Consider the following 20,529-nt stretch of genomic DNA (forward strand, 5'->3'; position numbering starts at 1 on the left):
TCCAGGAGACACTGACTGCATGTTGTAAATGCATTCATGCCCTTTATCCTAATATTCTCCTGAAATCTGATTCTACAGTTTGGAAGTGGCTTATATTTTCAAATTAAAAAACTACATGATCTTTTTTTATTTTCAGTAGCTACAATATGAGTTTAGTTTGGAAACATTCATCACACGGATATTACAGAATTGTATTTATTTGTTGCATGAAATGATTTTGTTTCAACTGTGTGCATCTTTTCTGGGTTTTAGTGCCAGATCTGTTATATACTGTAAACACTGGAAACCAGAATGTTACTCAGCAAAATAAAGAAATAAAGGTGAATAGTGCTTTAATGAACTTCAGAGGGAGACACTGAGCAAATCTACAAAGATCCATCAACAACAAGTTTATTTTAGAGCTCAGTCTGAACTTTTAATGCAGACAGCTGCCAAAAATGAACAAAATGAACCAGTTCAGCTTTTGTTACTGAAATTAAGCCATTCCCATTTACATTTTATAAGCTGTCTTAAAATCTGTTTAATTTAGCAAATTTCAAATATAAAAAAACATGAGTAAAAGTAATATTAATTACCATTTTACATGACTTTCTGAACAGTCTGCTTGGAGAAATAGTGTTGGATCGATGGGCTAATTTAGTCCAACAGCCCTCTAGACCCAAGTTTATTGCTGCCATCTTAAAACTGCTTGAATCTATAAAAATGCCAGTTAAGACATTTCTTTATAGGTTTCAGATTATAGCCTAATTATTTATGATGAAAATACCAACAAGTTTTAGCCAGACTACTTAAAGTAATGTCAAAGTGTAATATGCTGCTGTTGGTTATATTTACACCTGTAAAAAAAAAAGCGAAATTCCATGTAACAGCTGTGAAGCTTATAACACACCAGCTTCACACAGAATAGTTAGCTGTTCAATCTAGTTAACAGTTTTTATCTTATCTTTATACCTAAATTATATGTTTGGTATCCAATTTAGGTGGCAAAAGAAGACTTTTATTGCAACGGAAAATATGTTTCATATACTAATAAAGCTTTAAATCAGTCCTGCAGGATCCAAACCTTTTTTGTCTTCACTGAGAATATTCGAGGTAGTAATTACTTATTAATTAGCAAAGAAACACATTTCAAATGTAACATTTTTAAAGGAAACGGTGTAATGTTGCTCTCCTGCTATGATTAATCCAGCATTCTGTTTTTGAAATAATAATAATAATAATAGTAATAATAATAATAATAAGGTTGCAATTTGTAAGTGCACATCACCTGGTAGAGATAACTACAGCAGCCACTTCGACCCCTGATTTGGAACCAAGTTTAGACAAAAACAAATCAAAACATAATGTAGAATAACATATAACATTACTAATATGATAAATGGCATGCAGTTATAGCGCCTTTCACAGTCAGAGGACTTGCTTTACACTACAGCAGGGCTATTCAATTCCAGGCCTTGAGGGCCGGTCAGCACATTTTAGTGGTTTCTCTGGTCCAACACACTTGATTGAGTGGTTCAATCATCTGTTTGGCAGCTCATCAGCTCTATGGAAGCCTGTTAATCACCTACTAATTGAAATCAGATGTGCTAAAGCAGGGTTAAAACCAAAACGTGCTGGATTCCGGTCCGTGAGGCCTGGAATTGAATAGCCCTGCACTAAAGTGTATCGTTCATCTATTCACACCCACATTCACACCCTAGTGATGAACTACAATGTAGCTACAGCTGCTCATGGGGCTCACTGACATAATAACATGACTTTGTACTAACACATTTAGTTTTAGTTTATTTGTGTGTGTTTCTTGTTTTTATTAGGTTTGGTATATGCTTCAGTAATATGGCAATGCACTTTATGAAAACGCAAAAATAATCCAATTTATTGAAGATGTTTTTTAAAAGCAGCTTCATTTCTACATAAACTATCAGTAATATTATTTTCCTAAATGAAGCTCTGTCATCAAGTAGGTAAATTGATCACGCACGTGCGCGCGCGCGCGCACACACACACACACACACACACACACACACACACACACACACACGTGTTTTGTGAAATTCTGTTAAACAGCTTGGCAGCTTCCACATCCGGGTACTGTGAGGGTCCGACTCGGAGAGCCTAACATAACAGCACGCATGCGTGAACTCAAAATGCGGCTGTAAAAGTGTCAGCTCTTCGAAAGATGGCGTGTTTAATAATTAAACTCATCAAACTAAGTAGTTTTGTGACAACCTGAAGGACCCAGGAGGACTCAGACGCACTGCTGTATCTCTCCTCTGCCGAACTTGACCTCTCGGTCCCAGGTACCGGTGGAACTGATTTTTACCCGAGATGTACAGAACCCTCCAGGCGCTGAGACTGGCTCGGCTGCTACCAGCCGCCAAAAACCCGAACAAGTCATGGGGACATGTCCGGGCTAGGACAAGTTCTGCAAGTTTTCACCTACTAGAAGACTGTCTGGGTGAGTATAGCTGCCGTCATACCCGCTTGGTGCTATTTCAACCCCATTTTGACCACATGTGATACCAGCAGAGCTGAACTATGAAGGGAAGCCGATGATCTTTAACTACGTGTGGCTGCGGGACCACTGCCGCTCGGAGTCCTCATACAACTCATCAACCAGCCAGAGAGTCGGGGACACCGGGAGTATAGAGCTCTCCATCCGCCCAGAGAGCTCCGCTGTGGAGGACGATCATCTCATCCTCACCTGTAAGTTCTCAGAAAGTGCCGCACATGTTGGAAGCTGAACGGGACAGACTTACTATAAGTTTAGTAAAAAAATAGTCATCAAAAAAATTACTCAAGTGTGGTAAAACAAGTATTTGGTTAAAAAAAAAGGCTACTTAATTACTGAGTAATTAATCACAACGGCTGACTTAAAAAAATTTTTATTATTGGAAAACATTAACAGATAGATCAGCACTTTCTGTCTTTTACCTGAACAAATATGTAACAACATAAGAACAAGCAGCAGGAGCCGAGAGGAGACAGTGTTCTTGTTAAATAGGATCGTTCAGCTCACTGTGCGTTTATTTTAGGCTCTTATTGGGAAGATTTTGTTCTGACATAAACTGATTCAGCCAGGAGGCCTTGGGTTTGTCACGGTGTGGGGGTGTTTGGATCCAAAATCAGGGGTGAGTTGGAGCACACAGAGCTGCTTCGTTCATAGTTCGGCGTGTGCTGTAGAGGTAAAATAAAAATTCTAGGGGTGCACCGATTGCAGTTTTTGGCCGATCACTGATCTAGAGAAAAACCTGACTTGCCGAAACAGATTTTTTTTCTTAACGAAAATCAGATGACATCATTGTTTCAATTTCCTTTTATTGAGAAAACCAATATGAATACTCATGAAACAGTACCAGTTTCAACTGGACATGAGGTAATGTTCTCAAATATAAATGAGCATATTCAGCATTGCTGGTTGAACTACAAAATCTTATTTGTTCCATTAGACTTTAATTTTTTTAATTCATAAAACAAAGTTTTTTTTCCCATTTTGACACACCTGTCCAAAAAAAATTAATAAACATTTACTATGAGTGCACCGATTGCAGTTTCCAGCCAATCACCGATCTTGAAAAAAACTCGAGATCAGGGCCAATAGATTGGTTGGCCGATAGATCGGTGCACCCCTAAAAAGTCCTTTAATTATGTGCTCGGAAGACAACCAGGACAAACACAGAGCAAGCAACTGGAGGATAAAACAGACGAACAGAGACAACTGACTCGGGAACAAACAGGGCTTAAATACAGGAGGACAGGTAATCAGGGAAACAAGAGGCAGGTGAAACTAATTAACTAAAGACACAGGAGCAGGGACCTGAACGTGACAGGGGGCTTGTTCGAGATGAGCCAGTTCTGCAGATATTTGATCACCGGTGATCGGCGCGCAGTGCTTGCCGGTTAGATTTGTGTCCGACTTAACGCCGACTTGCTCTGACGTCATGCATACGTAGGCAACGATGAACCGTTTGAGATCAAGGCGGCTGCAGATTTTGGAGCAAGGCGCTGCAGTTGCTCTCCACCGGCTGCAAAACCTAGGGCATGACGGGACACGCCTGGCTCTCACCTGATCTAAGACCTGATTGGTTCACATTTTGATCCAAACATCCGGTGGTAGAACATTAAATGTTAGTTGGTCACATGTGTTGTGTAAATCATGTAACACAGATGATGACAACTATATAAGCCATACAGAGAAATGTGTTTTTTGTTATTTGTCACGTTTCCTTTGAGCACACGTTCTTCTTCCGGCTCTTGGAGGGTTCAGACGCTTTTTTCCTCCTCTCCTACTCTGAGATGGAGCTGAATTCAACAACTGAAAACGTTGAAAGAGTGTACACCCGGCTTTAAATGATGAAAGCTTAACGTGTGTTTTAAGGACATACTGTAAAAGTAGTGGGGCAGCTAGGGAGGGGGTGAGGCCCAACAGCAAAGGGGCAGTTGCCCCCTCCTGGTCCCTGTAGATCCGCCCCTGCAAGGATTGAGTATTTGGATATCGGTGACGTTGTTTGTGTTTTCCAGGGCAGGGTGGCCATGTGTCAAAGTACCGACTGAGCTGGTTAGCGGAGAACAGCTATGAAGAAAAGAAGCAAGCTACTGTCCACCCACGCATCCTGTGGAATTCAGACATCTATAAAAATGCAAACATCACATCAGCCAATTGGGAGAAGTTCATGAGCTGTGACAGCGAGCTGAAGAAGTTCCTTCACGACTACCTTCAGTACGGAATTGCTTTTGTAGATGGCGTCCCAGCTACAGTGGAAGCCACCGAGGCAGTTACTCAGAGAGTCAGTCTTATCAGGTATTACCTCTTCTTTTTGGATTATTTAGAATTATGAATGAAAATTATTTGGAACCCACTTAACTTTTTCTGTGTGTGTCTTTCTAAGGGAGACTACATATGGGAGAATGTGGTCCTTTACATCAGATTTTTCTAGAGGGGATACCGCCTACAGTCAACTGGCTCTGGACCGTCACACGGACACCTCATACTTTCAGGAGCCATCTGGGTAGGTGAACAAGAGACTAGTTCCAGAAATATAAACACAATAGTAGAATTGCATTAAGGAATCATCAAACATGAATTGGGACTGTTTTAGTAAAACTGAGCAGTTTGTATTCATACCTTTTGTTTTTGGTGAACCATGTAAGAAATAAGTTCTTTCATTTTATATATCAGGACATAGAAAATGACCTGATCTTTACCAAATTATAGAAGTGTTCAATTTCTTCTTCTCAGGATTAGATGTCCCAACAAGTCCGCCTCTAGGTCAGACCTGTTCAGCTCCATCTCAGATTGTACAGACCTCGGTTAGCAGGTTAAAGGTCATGGCAGGAAAATTAGAGAAGGAGTGAGCAAATGTTTGGAAATATTACAGGAGAAAGCCTTTTCTCTGCAAATAGCGTAACTTAGATTTGTAGCGTTTTACCTGAATGAACAAAAAGATCTGAGACCAAAGCAGAGATATCACCCATAATGCACAGCTGTATGTTTAGAGAAAAGCAAACACTGCATCAGCATTGTGAGATCCTCTGAAGATGAAATTTCCAGTTTAAATGTAAATCAACCAATTTTAGCTATCGGGCTGATATCTAAAATGTATTTTTTATATCCAAAGCAGTTAGCTATGGTTGGTTAGTTGCTTAGTAGTTGCAGCTTCAGTGGCTAGCAGGTACTGACTCTCTTACAGATTTAATTTAACCGATATTTATACACTATTTACAAAGGAAAAGGCTTGTTTTACATTTATATTGAAACTTATACGTGTGAAATATAACTTTTATCTCATGTGTCAGATGACATAACCGCAGCGGCCACATGAGGTAAGTCTTTTCCATGTAATCGTTTTCTTTGACCAAGGAAGGGCAGTGTCCTCATAAGCAAGACGCCTGGCCTAGCAAGACCAGGCGTCTCGGCATTGAGAAACACCCCATCTGTCTGATGGCTGAAGTTTGGACCAAACTGGATCATAAAGCAAGACAATGGTCCCAAACACAGTAGTAAAGCTAAAGAGAGTGACTGAAAGGTAAAAGAATAAGGGTCAAAGTCCAACCCGCCACCTGACTGAAGTTCTGCTCAGAAACAAGTGTCTGCACACCTCGAAGAACTGATGCAATGCTGTAAATAAGGTTGGGCCAGAACTCCATAAAGTCAGGTTATTTTTTATTTTGGCGTTGTTCTTATTCCATCCATCCATCCATCCATCCATCCATCCATCCATCCATCCATCTATCCATCCATCCATCCATTTTCATCCGCTTATTCGGAGGCCTCTCGCGGGGCAGTAGCCTAAGGCGAGAGGCCCAGACTTCCCTCTCCCCAGCCACTTGGGCCAGCTCCTCCGGGGGATTCCCAAGGCGTTCCTTGGCCAGGTGAGAGACATAGTACCTCCACCGTGTCCTGGGTCTACCTTTAGGTCTCCTCCCAGTTGGACGTGCCCAGAAAACCTCACCAGGAAGGCGTCCAGGAGGCATCCTGACCAGATGCCCGAGCCACCTCAACTGGCTCCTCTCGATGTGGAGGAGCAGCGGGTCTACTCCGAGCCCCCCCGAATGACCGAGCTTCTCACCCTATCTCTAAGGGAGAGCCCAGCCACTCTTCGGAGAAAACTAATTTCGGCCGCTTGTATCTGCGATCTTGTTCTTTCGGTCATTACCCAAAGCTCATGACCATAGGTGAGGGTAGGAATGTAGATCGACCGGTAAATTGAGAGCTTCGCCTTCTGACTCAGCTCTCTCTTCACCACAACAGACCGGCACAACGCCCGCATCACTGCAGATGCAGCACCAATCTGCCTATCTATCTCCCGCTCCAGTTTTCCCTCACTCGTGAACAAGACCCCGAGATACTTAAACTCCTCCACTTGGGGCAGGACCTCGTCCCTGACCTGGAGAAGGCATTCTACCCTTTTCCGAATCAAGACCATGGTCTCAGATTTAGAGGAGCTGATTCTCATCGCAGCTGCTTCACACTCGGCTGCGAACTGCTCCAGCGAAAGCTGAAGATCACGCTCTGATGAAGCCAACAGGACCACATCATCTACAAAAAGCAGAGACCTGATCCTCAGACCACCAAAACGGATGCCCTCCACGCCTTGGCTGCATCTAGAAATCCTGTCCATAAAGGTTATGAACAGAATCGGTGACAAAGGGCAGCCTTGGCGGAGTCCAACTCTCACTGGGAACGAGCCTGACTTACTGCCAGCAATGCGGACCAAGCTCTGACACCGGTCATACTCAAGACTCAAGACAACTTAATTAGTCCCCGAGGGGCAATTCGACACAGCATTGTGAAGCAGCCGGCACTAAAATCTCTAAATTCTAAAAACACATCCAAATTACACATTTGTAAAACCCATAAAACCTATATACACATTCATGTCATAACCTCACATGTGAATGACCAACAATGAGTAAAACTTTGGCTCACTCACATTCACACACACACACACACACACACACACACACACACACACACACACACACACACACACACACATGTAACTACATGCACGCACACATACAAGTAATGCACACTCCCCCTATCTGCACTGAGAATTAAGAAGAAGCACAGCTCTGGGAACAAAGGAACTTCTCCTCCTCTGTGTTTTACAGCATGGGCATCGAAGTCGGCATTTGGAGGGCAGCCACTCGAAAACAGTATGAAGAGGGTGTGATGGGTCTTTAATGATTTTCTGTGCTAAACTTCCTGTATGCTGGTCATATTGAGAAGTTAAGCTTCGCAGTGGTAGTCCAATGATTTGAGAGCACACCTTGACGGTGCTTTGTAGATGGTTTCTATACTGCAGGCTGACAGAATAAAACCAACGGGGGATGGGAAATGTGATAATACTCTCTATAAAAGAATAATAGAAAGTCAGTAAAATGTCCTTCCTGACTCCAAATGAATTCAACTTCCTCAGGAGGTAGAGTCGTTGCTGGCACTTTCTGAGGATGTCCTCGGTGTTGGAAGCGAATTTCAGGAGGTGATCAATGGTGGTCCCTAGATATTTATACTCTTCAACCAGCTCCACTGGCTGTCCATGAATGATAGTGGAGGCAGCGGTAACCAGCGCTCTCTGTTTGTTTGAGAAGGACACCACCATCTCCTTGGTTTTGGTCACATTCAGCTCCAGGCATGCAGTGTCACACCAATCCGCAAACTCCTGCAGGACCTGCCCGTGGTAAACAGTAGGGCCTGACAGAAGAGACAGGAGCACAGTGTCATCAGCGTATTTTACCATGTAACTGTCAGGCTGGATGGATCTACAGTCATCTGTGTAGAGAATGAAGAGTAGAGGAGACAACACGCAGCCCTGTGGGGTGCCAGTAGAGGTGTAAAGAAGGTCCGAGAGAGTGTTGTTAACCAGAACTCTTTGTGATCTGTTAGTTAAGAAATCCAGGATCCATAGGATTATCTGATCATCCAGGTGAAAAAGAGAAGTGAGCTTGCCAGCCAGGATGTGAGGTTGCAGGGTGTTAAACTCTGAAGAGAATTCAACAAACAGCAGTCTAGCTGAAGAGTTTGGGATCTCCAGTTGTCTGTGTACCATGTCTAAGATGAATGTTTTTGCATCATCAACACTTCTCCCTTTCCGATACGCAAACTGAAGTGGATCTAACTGAGGGTATAAGGCTCTGATAATGTGATGTTTCAAGATCCTCTCCATAGCCTTCATCAGTAAAGAGGTCAAAGCCACAGGTCGAAGATCATTGAGAGCCTTAACCCTGCTGGTCTTGGGGATGGGTATGACCGTAGAGTGTTTCCAGAGCTGGGGAACTGTGCTTGTATCCATGGAACTCTGGAACAAGGTCTGAAACACACCCCCTAGGTGCTGTGCACAGTTTCTGAGAACTCTGCTGCTGATGTGGTCTGGGCCAGGTGCACTTTTCTCCTTAGTCTGCTTAAGAGCTTTCACAACCTCCTGCATGGTAAATCTGAATCTGAATGCAGGGACCTAACAGCCCGTATCAGAGGGCCTGGTACCCCATACTCCCGGAGTACACCCCCCCCCCCCCCCCCCCCAGGGCCCCCAGAGGGACACGGTCAAACACCTTCTCTAAATCCACGAAGTACATGTAGACTGGTTGGGCAAATTCCCATGCACCCTCCGGGATACCCCTAAGGTTATAGAGCTGGTCCAGTTTCCCACAGCCAGGACGAAAACCACATTGCTTCTCCTGAATCTGAGGTTCAACAATCCGACGAACCCTCCTTTCCAGAACCTCTGAATGGACCTTGCCAGGAAGGCTCAGGAGTGTCATCCCCCTGCAGTTGGAACACACCCTGCGGTTTAAATAAGGGAACCACCACCCTGGTCTGCCAGTCTAGTGGGACTGCCCCCGATGTCCACGCAATATTGCAGAGCCGCGTCATCCAACACAGCCCCACAACATCCAGAGCCTTAAGGAACTCCGGGCAGATCTCATCCACCCCTGGAGCCTTGCCACAGAGGAGCTTTTTAACCACCTCATTGACCTCAGCACCAGAGATTTGAGAGGCCAACCCAAAGTCCCCAGACTCTGCTTCCTCACTGGAAGACGTGTCGGTGGGATTGAGGAGGTCTTCGAAGTATTCTGCCCACCGATCCACAACGTCCTGAGTAGAGGTCAGCAGCACACCATCCCCACTATAGATAGTGTTGGTAGCAAACTGCCCCCCCCCCCCCCCCCCCCCCGCCACCGGCGCCAGATGGTGGACCAGAATCTCCTCGAAGCCGTATGGAAGTCCTGCTCCATGGTTTCACCAAACTCCCCCCATGCCTGGGTTTTTGTCTTCGCGACCACCCAAGCCACGTTCCGCTTGGACTGCCGGTACCCGTCAGCTGCCTCTGGAGTCCCGCAGGCCAAAAAGACCTGATAGGACTCTTTCTTCAGCTTGACATCATCCCCAACCACCGGTGTCCACCAGCGGGTTCGGGGGTTTCCACCTTGACAGGCACCGATGATCCTGCGACCACAGCTCCGGTTGGCCACCTCAACAATGGAGGCACGGAACAAGGTCCATTCAGATTCAATGTCCCCCGCCTCCCCCGGAACATTTTGGAAGCTCTTTCGGAGGTGGGAATTGAAGCTCCTTCTGACAGGAGACTCTGCCAGACGTTCCCAGCAGACCCTCGCGATACGTTTGGGCCTGCCTGGTCTGACCGGCATCCTCCCCCACCATCTGAGCCACCTCACCACCAGGTAGTGGTCAGTTGACAGCTCCGCCCCTCTCTTCACCCGAGTGTCCAAGACATGTGGCCGCAGGTCAGATGAAACAACAACAAAGTCGATCATCGAGCTGCGGCCTAAGGTATCCTGGTGCCCTGAGCGCATATGGACACCTTTATGTCTGAACATGGTGTTCATTATGGACAATCCATGGCTGGCACAGAAGTCCAATAACAAAACACTACTCGAATTCAGATCAGGGGGGCCGTTCCTCCGAACCACACCTCTCCAGGTCTCACTGTCGTTGCCCACTTGAGCGTTAAAGTCCCCCAGCAGATCCCTGATCCCTCACCTAGGACCTGTTTGCCATGGGTGACCCTACCAGAGGCAGAAAGCCTCAGACAACTTAGCTCCTAGGATCATTGAGACACTCAAACCCCTCCACCATTGTAAGGTGGCAGCCCAGGGAGAGGTCGTTGTTCTTGTTTTATAATACAAATGAAGTCAGATAAAATTAAAATACTTACATTTCATTTGGTTCTAATCAGTAAAACATTTAAATTAAATGCACATTTACTTGTCTATAACCATAATAGATAGATAGATTCCAGCTCCCACCAGAGGTATTCTGCTGTTGTGTCCTTGGGCAAGACACTTCACCCAACTTGCCTGTGTTGGTGGTGGTCAGAGGGGCCGACTGCGCCAAATGGCAGCCTCGCCTCTGTCAGACCGCCCCAGGGCGGCTGTGGCTACGTAGTAGCTTACCTTCACTGGCAGTGTGTGAATGTAAGAGTTCATGCAAGTGTCTTTGAGTGTCCTAATAAAGTGCTATATAAGTTTGATTATTATTATTATTATTATTATTATAACCGTGGTGTAAATAATTTCTCCCACAGAATCCAGGTTTTCCACTGTCTCAAACATGAAGGAACAGGGGGGAGGACACTTCTTGTGGATGGCTTTTACGCTGCTGAGAAACTGCGCCAGCGCTCCCCTGAAAGCTTTGATTTGCTCTGCCGTGTGCCCATCAGCCACGAGTACGTTGAAAACACGGAGAGCCACCGAAACCACATCAGAGGTGTCGGCCCCATCCTGAGCGTCTATCCTTGGAACAATGAACTCTTCCTGATACGGTGCGTTCAGGAATTTCAGTTGAGTTCTATTACTACTACTGCTACTTACATCCCAGTAGTTTATCAGAATTGTTGTTTTTATTCGCTGCAGATATAACAACTATGATCGAGCTGTGATAAACACAGTCCCTCATGACACTGTCAAGCGGTGGTACGAGGCACATCGTGAGCTGACCTCGGAACTCAGGCGGCCAGAAAACGAACTCTGGGTTAAACTGGATCCAGGAAAAGTAAGAATTCCCCAGAAATTTGAATCGGTTCAGTTAAATATTTGCATCCTAAATGGAAAATATAAGACATGTTAATTATTTTTATAGTTTCTGAATAACTAAATTAAAATAAATCACATTTTTATTACCTATAGAATCTAAACACTAGTACTTTTTGCCCCTGAGGTGATTTTTATTGACAACTGGAGGGTCCTGCATGGGAGAGAGTCTTTCAGCGGCCTGAGGCAGCTTTGTGGCTGTTATCTGACCAGAGACGACGTCCTCAGCACTGCACGCTGCTTCTCTCTGCTGCCGTGACTCCGTGCAGCTTTTCACTTCCACATCTGTTGGATCATAATGAAAAATAGGAATAATGAAATTTGCACAGTTTTTTAGGAATCTTTTTTGAATGTTTCATAAACTACGAAACTATTAAATGCGTAAATCCTCAAATTGCTTCCTTGTGTTGACCTTTCAGAGGAGGCGGCAACATAACCCCTCAGAACACGACAGCAAGCCATTTGATCATTTATCAGACTGTTTAGAGACTTTAATGTCGTAAGCAGGTTTAATATCTTTTTAGGAATAAAGTATAAATATTGTAATGGTGTCTGCCTTAGCTGTGTGATGTCAAAAGGGTCCATTACAATCAGTGAGATAAACCTAAACATATTTTCAGATAATCCAGTTTCCGTATGTGTTGCTTTCCAGGGCATCAAACATGGCAGAAAAAGTTGGGAAACTTGTGTTGTGTGGGGAGCCTAATTTGTCGTCTTTACTGTGAGGTAAAGCTCTGGATCCTGCATGATAGGAATGAGTTCCACAGCTAAATGATAAAAATGTGCAGTATTCTGTAGCGACATGAATGGCCTCATTTGTGACCCAAAGGTCACACTTCCTCAGCTGGGTCAGGCTGTCCTGGCTGTATTTCTATCTACATATTATCCATCACAGGAGATGCAAAGTCTGCTGTAAACCATCTTTAATCTGACCTTTATCTGACTGCTGTTCCATCCACAAGATGAAGGACACTTCAAGATTTAAAAGAATCATTTTTAATCAACTCTTTTCACTGTCTTATTACAGTGTCCATAAAAAATCATCATGGTTCATTATAAATGTATTTAGTTACTGAAATGAATTATTATTCTTTGGTTAATAATAATTATTATTTATGATAATCAGTAATGTTTAACAATGACAAGAAGGTCATGTGTACTTATACACACCATGCAGGACACAGAAATCAGGGCAAAGGTAACTGCACTCACATGTCTTTGTTCCATAACACCAAAGCTTTCTATCTCTGAGAGGGCGTGTTCTGAGGTATGTTAAAACCTAAACTCCTAAGTTCAAGTTTAGTTCTTGAGCTCACCAAAATTCTCTCCGTGGCATGAGAGTCCAGGGGATCCGGTTGGCCGCTTAAAACCTCTACTAAGCTTTTCTGTCATGCTGATAGAATTGTTGCAACAAGAAACGCCATCTGCAACAAACTGACACAAAACTCCTTCAGAGTTAATTTAAGACAAACTCCACACCTGTGTGCCTGCGGCAACTCTAGGACCAGAAAGTCGGTTACCACTGGTCCCCCCCTATCGGACCGAGTACCAGAGGCTGACCAACATCCTCCCTTGACCTCCGGATCCAAACAGACAGTCGCCTGAACGGTGAGGTAGAACACAAGATTGTGTCTGTATGCCTGTTTCTTATTAAGAAATAATTTAGCTTAGCTGCAACCCAAACTCTTTCACCCAGAATGCGTTTTCTCTCTCTGAGATAGAAACCTTCTGAGACTTACATTCACACATCCAAACACACACACACATTTCATTTTTAGTTTTCATCCAGACAGGTTGCTTTAATACCAAGTATTAATATCAAAACTTTTATAAATTGTCATTTATGAATTGTCTTTTAAATAAGCGTCTTTAAATTGTTGGTGATAAATTCTTTACTTTTAAACCTGACTTCTTTGAAATAAAAAACAGAATAATGTATATTTGGTCACTGAATGAGCAAAAATCTATTTAAATCTTCTGAATTATAAATAAACTTTTGCTATTAATTGAAATTTCTTAAATTAAATATTAATCTTTGGATTAAATATAGACCAAGCCAGTTGGTGTATGAACTTCTATCGATTATATAAATATCCGTGGATATATATATATAAAATATAAGTTTCATTTGCCAATTCATTTGATCTTTATCAGGTTTTAGCAAAGCTGAATAGCAAACAGCGTTAAATTCTAGTTATGTAGATTAACCACGCTACAATTCCCCTGTTGGTGTTCCATCTTGTTTAGAGCTTCTAGTGCTTTGCCAGTCACAGGAGGACATTTTATTTACTGTGTGATGACCCCGCTTAGGGCACTATCTGTGATCCACACTTCTACCTGCTTAGAACCAGAGAGGAGTCATCCTGCATTCCTAAAGGCCCTGGATGTTGTTGTTCTCTCATGGGGGACACATTTAATTAATCCTAGGTAGAAAGGGTTAATATCTGTGTTATTATTGACCTTGTTGGAGATAGACCTCAGCAATGATTCAGATGAGTCATGGCTGCTGTTAGAGGACTCCATCTGCTGGACCACATCACCATCGCTCTTGTTCTCTTGCCAGATTAATCTTGTGATCTTTAGCTTTGGCCAACAGCAGCTAAGTTTTCACATATTACGTTTATTATTGCATTGACATTTATTTCCTTAAGTGAGAGATCAAATACTGACCTAGCTGTCCCGCACAGTTTCTTACTGAATAATGAGCCCTTGATGGTATAGGGATGAAATTCCCTTTGTCTCTCTGCAGAAACGTGTTAGTGCTTTCCTAAATACAACCAGAAAATATGAATCAGTATGGATCCATATTTAAAACATGGTGTTTTGGTCCTTTTTGTAATGTTTAGGACATTCCCCATCCATTCATTCATCCCAAAATAAATGATACGAAAAAGGTTTATTGTTCAGCTTTAAATGTCACAAAACAAAATTCATACATTTGAGAGATAATTCACAGTTAGATGTCGCATCTTTATCTCAGCATTAAATTATTTAAATATAAAAGGAAAAACTTGTATTTTAATGAATACAATAGAAATATGAGCTCCTTTGAAACTCATAGAATCAAAAAAAAATCAAAAATTCAACATTCTGTTATGATTATTTAATTATTTGTTTATAAATGTTTAGTTTTATTTGTTTTGTTTGGCCAGTCTTTCAACTTCCTCAGCATAGTCATTGGTTGCCATGGAAACACAAGCAGGAGACTCATAGCTCTGAGTGCTCCCTCTAGTGGACAGGGAGTTTTTACATTTCGCATTTTAGATCCCAGTTTTAAAATTAAAATCTGTAGAAAACCCTAAAATCTCACTTCTAGCATATAAACGGTGGAGGTTTTCTGTCCAGCATTTTTCTTACTTTGCAGATATTCTCAAAAATGTGCTAATCCCCAATTATTAGTATTAGTATTAGTATTAGTATTATTTTATGTATTGTTATTAGAATAAAATTATTATTATTATTATTATTATTATTATTATTTTATTTTATTCTGACCACCATCACAAAGTTCTGAACAGACGTGTGAAGTGTGATCTTACAGAACCAACCATAAACAAACAATTCAGTCCAGAAGTTTGTGTTTTCATGCTTAAGCATAGACTGGTAATTATGGACATGGAAATGACGTAAGGAAATTTATTGACGGAAAAAAAATGCCAAGGTGATTTATGACTCGTTGCTGCTGGTAAATTCTCTTTCGTATCAATAATATGGCAAGCCAAGTTATTATATAGTTAGGCCCTTAAAAAGATATCCATAGTTCAGTCTTTCTCGCCAAAGTGAACATTTAATTTTTCACAGCTATATAAAATCGGAGCCAAGATCTGTTTGCTCTGATAAAAATGTTTAAAAGTGTAAATGTAATTTGAACCTTCTCTCTAGATTTATTAGCTCTAGATTTTCTTTCCATAAAAATGTATATTGATCCTGTGGTTTATACATCTGTATTTTTTACGATATGCTGCTCCTTTTCTGAAATATCATGAAAGTTCCATGCCAGACTAAGCTGGTGAAATCATCCCTGATGTTAATCATTACAAGAGCATCTATGCATATTCAACATACGGAAACTGCGTCCTGAACATTTTCATGAAGAGCCAGGTACTGTGTGATTACTATGCAGCAGCCGCTGATATATATTCCACATGCAACATGAGGATGCAGTAAGTCCTTCTGTAATTTCCTTTGCTGACAATGAGGAGACTGGTGTGGTAACCATGGAAACTATAGAGGATGCAGAGGCCTGCCTACCAAGTTGTCCTGGTAACGGTGTGAGTGAGATGATTCCAGCTGAATGTAATTCCCCTTTTCATATTATTCAGGGTCGCTGTTTAAATTGGTTTGATAGCGTTACGACCCTGAATGCAAAGCCAAGGTGTAGAGTCATCTCTGGGACGTTTAAATGAAAGCCTCCGTTTTAAATCCAGCCAGTTATATGTTTGATTGAATGGTAGAAACATAGATGGGAGCATTTGTACTTGACGTGTTTCTCCCTTAGTTACAGCAGATTCTGAAGCAGCAACAAAACAAGCTTCGCAAAAGCGTCTTCGACTGTTTTACAGAAGTTACATGAGTTACAGAAAAAATCTATTCTAGTGATTCTGCTGTAGCGATAAATATAGATTTATATCTATATTTCAAATGTGGCGTGGATTTAGCTTGTTTATAATCTTATATTACTTAATCAGGGAACCACCAGTTTTTGGAAGTGGACCGTTGGATTTAATATCTATATCTTCGCAATGTAATCAGTCTCAGAGTTAACACCACAAATTAATCTAAATGATGAATTCTTGACAGAATGCGCCGATTATTCCCGAGAATTGCTAGACAATGATCAGGCGTTATTTACGTTTTGTGAATTTATGACCACATCAGTTAATACATTAACAAAATGACCAAACACAGCTTATAGTTTCATGCATGGAATTAAGAAAATTGTTAACCCAAAGCTTTATGGCAGTGATAGGAAATAACTGATCCGTAATAAAAGTGGAAATTCGGTGACACCAGGATTATAGAAAAATGGGGAATAATTTCTGAAAGGAGAACCAAGGGAGAAGGGTCTGTGTGTGTGTGTGTGTGTGTGTGTGTGTGTGTGTGTGTGTGTGTGTGTGTGTGTGTGTGTGTGTGTGTGTGTGTGTGTGCGTGTGTGCGTGTGTGGCTCGTTATGGCAGAAGAAGAAAGGGGGTCTTGAGAGCTAAACGTATATGTGGGATCGAAATAAACAAGCCATAAAAGAAATGCACTCATCTGAATTCACTAATCGGGCTTAGCACAAAAGTCAGCCAGATGAGATATTTCACAGACCTGCTTTCCGTCGCCGGGATGGTGGCCAGCGGCTCCCACAGCCTTGGGTTCCTGGCTCGTGGCCTTTTTCAAATCATATCAAATCAACTTTATTTATAAAGTGATTTCACATGCCCAAAACGGACAAACAAAGCGCTGTACACCAATAACAAGCACAATGATAAAACAGACATATAACCATTTAAAATACAATAAGAAATCCCGAGTACAAATTCGCAATCCATATCAATACTGTTTCCAGAATCAGATCCAGACACATTCAAAGTGATGCTGCCCACACCATCCCAACTTCAATGTCCAAAACGCCAACGAGAACAGATGTGTTTTTAGTCAGCTTTTAAAGGTCTCCAGTGATTTGGCCAGCTTTACGTCGGCTGGCAGCTCATTCCAAAGACTTGGTCCGAGCACTGAAAAGGCACGTCATCAGACATCTCTGATTAATGTGAGGAGGCTTTCATGATGGCGCCTGTGATTTTGGCCTGCCTCTACTCTTCCTGCTTATTTCGTTGTTTTTTCTGTTCCCAAGCTGTCTGCTGGTGGTTTCTAGTTCTAGTATTACCTACGATCGACTCATCCTTCTGGATCTTCGTCAGGCATTGAGTTCCGTAGATCTATGAGGCAGTAGGTTTGGGAAAACTCTCATCCCTCTGTTTGCTGCGGAACCGGCATTCCTCGTCCGCCTCTGTGACTCCTAGTAGCTTTGAATTGTCACTCTTTGAACTGGATTTTAGCTCCCCAGTGCTATTCTTACTTTGTTACCGCCCACCAATGTATAATTCTAACTTTTTAAATGAATTTTCTGACATCTTAGCAGAGTTTCTTCCGAAACATGATAGAGTGATTATCCTTGGCGATATTAATATTCACATTTGTTGTCCTGTAAAGCCTTTGGTGAGGGAGTTCATGGACATTTTGGACTCTTTTGGCCTCCAGCAACTGGTTAAAGAGTCTACCCATGATCACTCTCACATCCTGGACTTAGTTTTATCTATTGGAATTTCAGTTTCTGATCTTTCAGTTACCCCGGTTTGTTTTTCAGATCATTTTCCTATTATTTTCAGTATCTGTGATTTGACACCTTCCACTGTAAGACATCAAGCACGTCATTACGTCAGGTGTATTTCGCCATCAACTCTCTCTCTGTTATCATCTGGTCTGGCAGATGGCTTTTCAACCGTTTTACCCAGGTCTAAATTCATGGAAGTAGATGATATGGTGACCACCTTCAATACTGTGTGCTCGGCTGCTCTTAGCTCTGCTGCTCCTCTCAAAAGCCGGAGAAAAAAAATTGTTCCTGATCCCTGGCTTAATGATAACACTCGAGCTCTTCGACGCCTGTGTAGATCTCATGAACGCAAATGGAAAAAGGACAATTTAGAAATTTCCTTACAAATGTTGAAAAATTCTCAATTTTTGTATCAGAAAACGGTGAGAACAGCCAGAAATAACTTTTTCAGTAATATAATCACAACTCATCTTGGTGATCAACGTAAACTATTTAGTACCATTAATTCAGTTCTCTCTTTAAAAGATGCAACTACGCCCTCAGTACCAACGACGTCCCTTTGCACCAATTTTATGAACTCATTTCAGCTTAAAATTCAGAATATTAGGTCAAGCATCTTGCCATTGGGTCAGCCCACCCCTGAGGAACCAGTCCGTCTAAGTCAATTTTCAAATTTTACACTGTTGTCTCTTCATAATCTGGAGGAGCTGATCAGGTCCATGAAACCCTCTGGTTCTCCAGAGGACCCCCTCCCACCAAAACTACTAGTTGGGGCTCTTTCTGTGCTGGCGCCATTTATTCTGGAAATCGTCAACAACAGCATTTTGACTGGAGTGTTTCCAACCACCTTTAAGAATGCAGTTGTACATCCTTTACTGAAAAAACCTGGCCTGGATCATACTGATTTTTCTAATTATCGTCCGATTTCCAAACTCTCGTTTTCATCCAAGATTATTGAGAAAGTAGTTCACACTCAACTTTCCAGGTACTTAGGAGATCATAGCCTCCTCGATCACTTTCAGTCTGGCTTTAGACCTCACCACAGCACAGGAACTGCACATCTTCCTGTATTAAATGATATCCTGGTGGCAACTGATTCTGGTTCCCATGTCCTTCTGTTACTCCTGGACCTCTCTGCTGCCTTCGACACAGTGGACCATGATATCCTACTTAGGAGGTTGAAGATGAGATTGGGGGTATCGGGGATCCCACTCCATTGGTTCAGATCATATTTGTCAGACAATTTAGTGTTCACATTGACAGTTTTTCCTCTCCATCTACTCCATTTCGCTGGGGTGTGCCTCAGGGTTCGATTCTAGGGCCACTCCTATTCTCGATTTACTTATTGTCATTGGGGATGATTCTGACTAACCTTGGAATAAGTTATCACCTTTACGCAGACGATTGCCAGATTTATCTGGCGTTAAGTCAACCTGACTCAACACGCCTCCTTGTCGACTGTATTACTGCAGTTAAAGGCTGGCTGTCGGAGAACTCCCTTTGCCTTAACGAAAACAAGACCAACACCATTCTTTTTAATCCAATAAATCCAAAGCATGCACCTGGTGACTACCCTCTACCGTTTTTAAATCTTAAATCCTGTGTATCCAGTCTGGGAGTGAAAGTTGACTCTGATCTGTTAATGAGTTCACAAATTAACTCTACAGTCCGGTCCTGCTTTTTAACTACGTCGCATCACACGCTTAAAGTCAATAGTCAAGCGACCTCAGCTGGAGTCTGTTGTTCACGCCTTTGTAACTACACGTTTAGACTATGCCAACTCACTACTTGTTGGTGTCAGTGCCTCAGCAATCGAGCGTCTACAGAGAGGGCAAAATGTGGCGGCTAGGTTCCTGACAAACACCTCGAGACTCTGTCACATTTCACCCGTCCTTGCACGCTTGCACTGGCTGCCTGTTAAATGCCGCATCCAATTTAAGGTTTTGACCTTTGTCTATAACATTCTGAATGGTCAAGCCCCGGCTTATCTTTCAGAACTGATAAAGCCTTATGCTCCAACCAGGAACCTGAGATCTGCAGATCATTTGCTTTTGTGCATCCAGAAAATGAGGTGTAAATCTCGTGGAGAGCGGGCCTTTGCGTTCACTGCTCCTAAACTCTGGAATGCTCTCCCCCTTAGTGTTCGACAGGCCCCAGAACTGGGTCGATTTAAGTCAGTGCTGAAGGCCTTCTTCTATCATTTAGCTGTTATTCAATGATCTAGTTTTTAGTGTTTTTACGTTTTATTGTGGCTCTGTATTTTATTGTTGTATGTTTCTTTTACAATTTTTTAAGATTTTACCTCTTACCTCCTATATGACTTTTATCTTTTTTATCTTGGGGTTTGTCCGTTTTACTGCACAGCACTTTGGTCAGCTGTCATGCTGTTTTTAAATGTGCTAAATAAATAAACATGGTATGGTACGTCTCCCACGGGACTTCAAGCTGTACCTGGGCACAGTTAATAGTCTCTGGTCAGCTGACCTAAGGGAATGCACCGGGACATGTCGGTGGATGATGTCAGAAAGGTATTTAGGTGCCCCTGAGTTTAACGCCTTAAACACAAACAGGATTACCTTAAACCTGATGCGATAGGAGACAGGGAGCCAATGCAAATCACGTAGGACTGGTTTAATATGTTCAGACCTCCTGGTAGATGT

At 42.4% G+C, this 20,529-nt stretch overlaps 1 protein-coding gene across 2 annotated transcripts; it reads left to right on the top strand.

Moving 5' to 3' along the window:
- Positions 1 to 2,147: 2,147 nt before the first annotated feature.
- tmlhe (trimethyllysine hydroxylase, epsilon) lies at positions 2,148 to 11,951 on the top strand. 2 transcript variants are annotated; one of them, XM_054730657.2, is made up of 7 exons: positions 2,148 to 2,458; positions 2,527 to 2,706; positions 4,522 to 4,801; positions 4,890 to 5,009; positions 11,049 to 11,285; positions 11,377 to 11,515; positions 11,681 to 11,951. In XM_054730657.2, exons 1-7 carry the CDS (start codon positions 2,329 to 2,331, stop codon positions 11,810 to 11,812), a joined length of 1,218 nt encoding a protein of 405 aa, XP_054586632.1. In that variant the 5' UTR covers positions 2,148 to 2,328; the 3' UTR covers positions 11,813 to 11,951. The 2 variants fall into 2 exon arrangements, with proteins under 2 accessions (XP_054586632.1, XP_015816633.1); XM_015961147.3 differs by having other exon boundaries at positions 2,530 to 2,706.
- The last annotated feature ends 8,578 nt before the right edge of the window (positions 11,952 to 20,529 follow it).

Source organism: Nothobranchius furzeri, chromosome 10 (genome assembly GCF_043380555.1).
Source record: "Nothobranchius furzeri strain GRZ-AD chromosome 10, NfurGRZ-RIMD1, whole genome shotgun sequence".
NCBI lineage: Eukaryota > Metazoa > Chordata > Actinopteri > Cyprinodontiformes > Nothobranchiidae > Nothobranchius > Nothobranchius furzeri.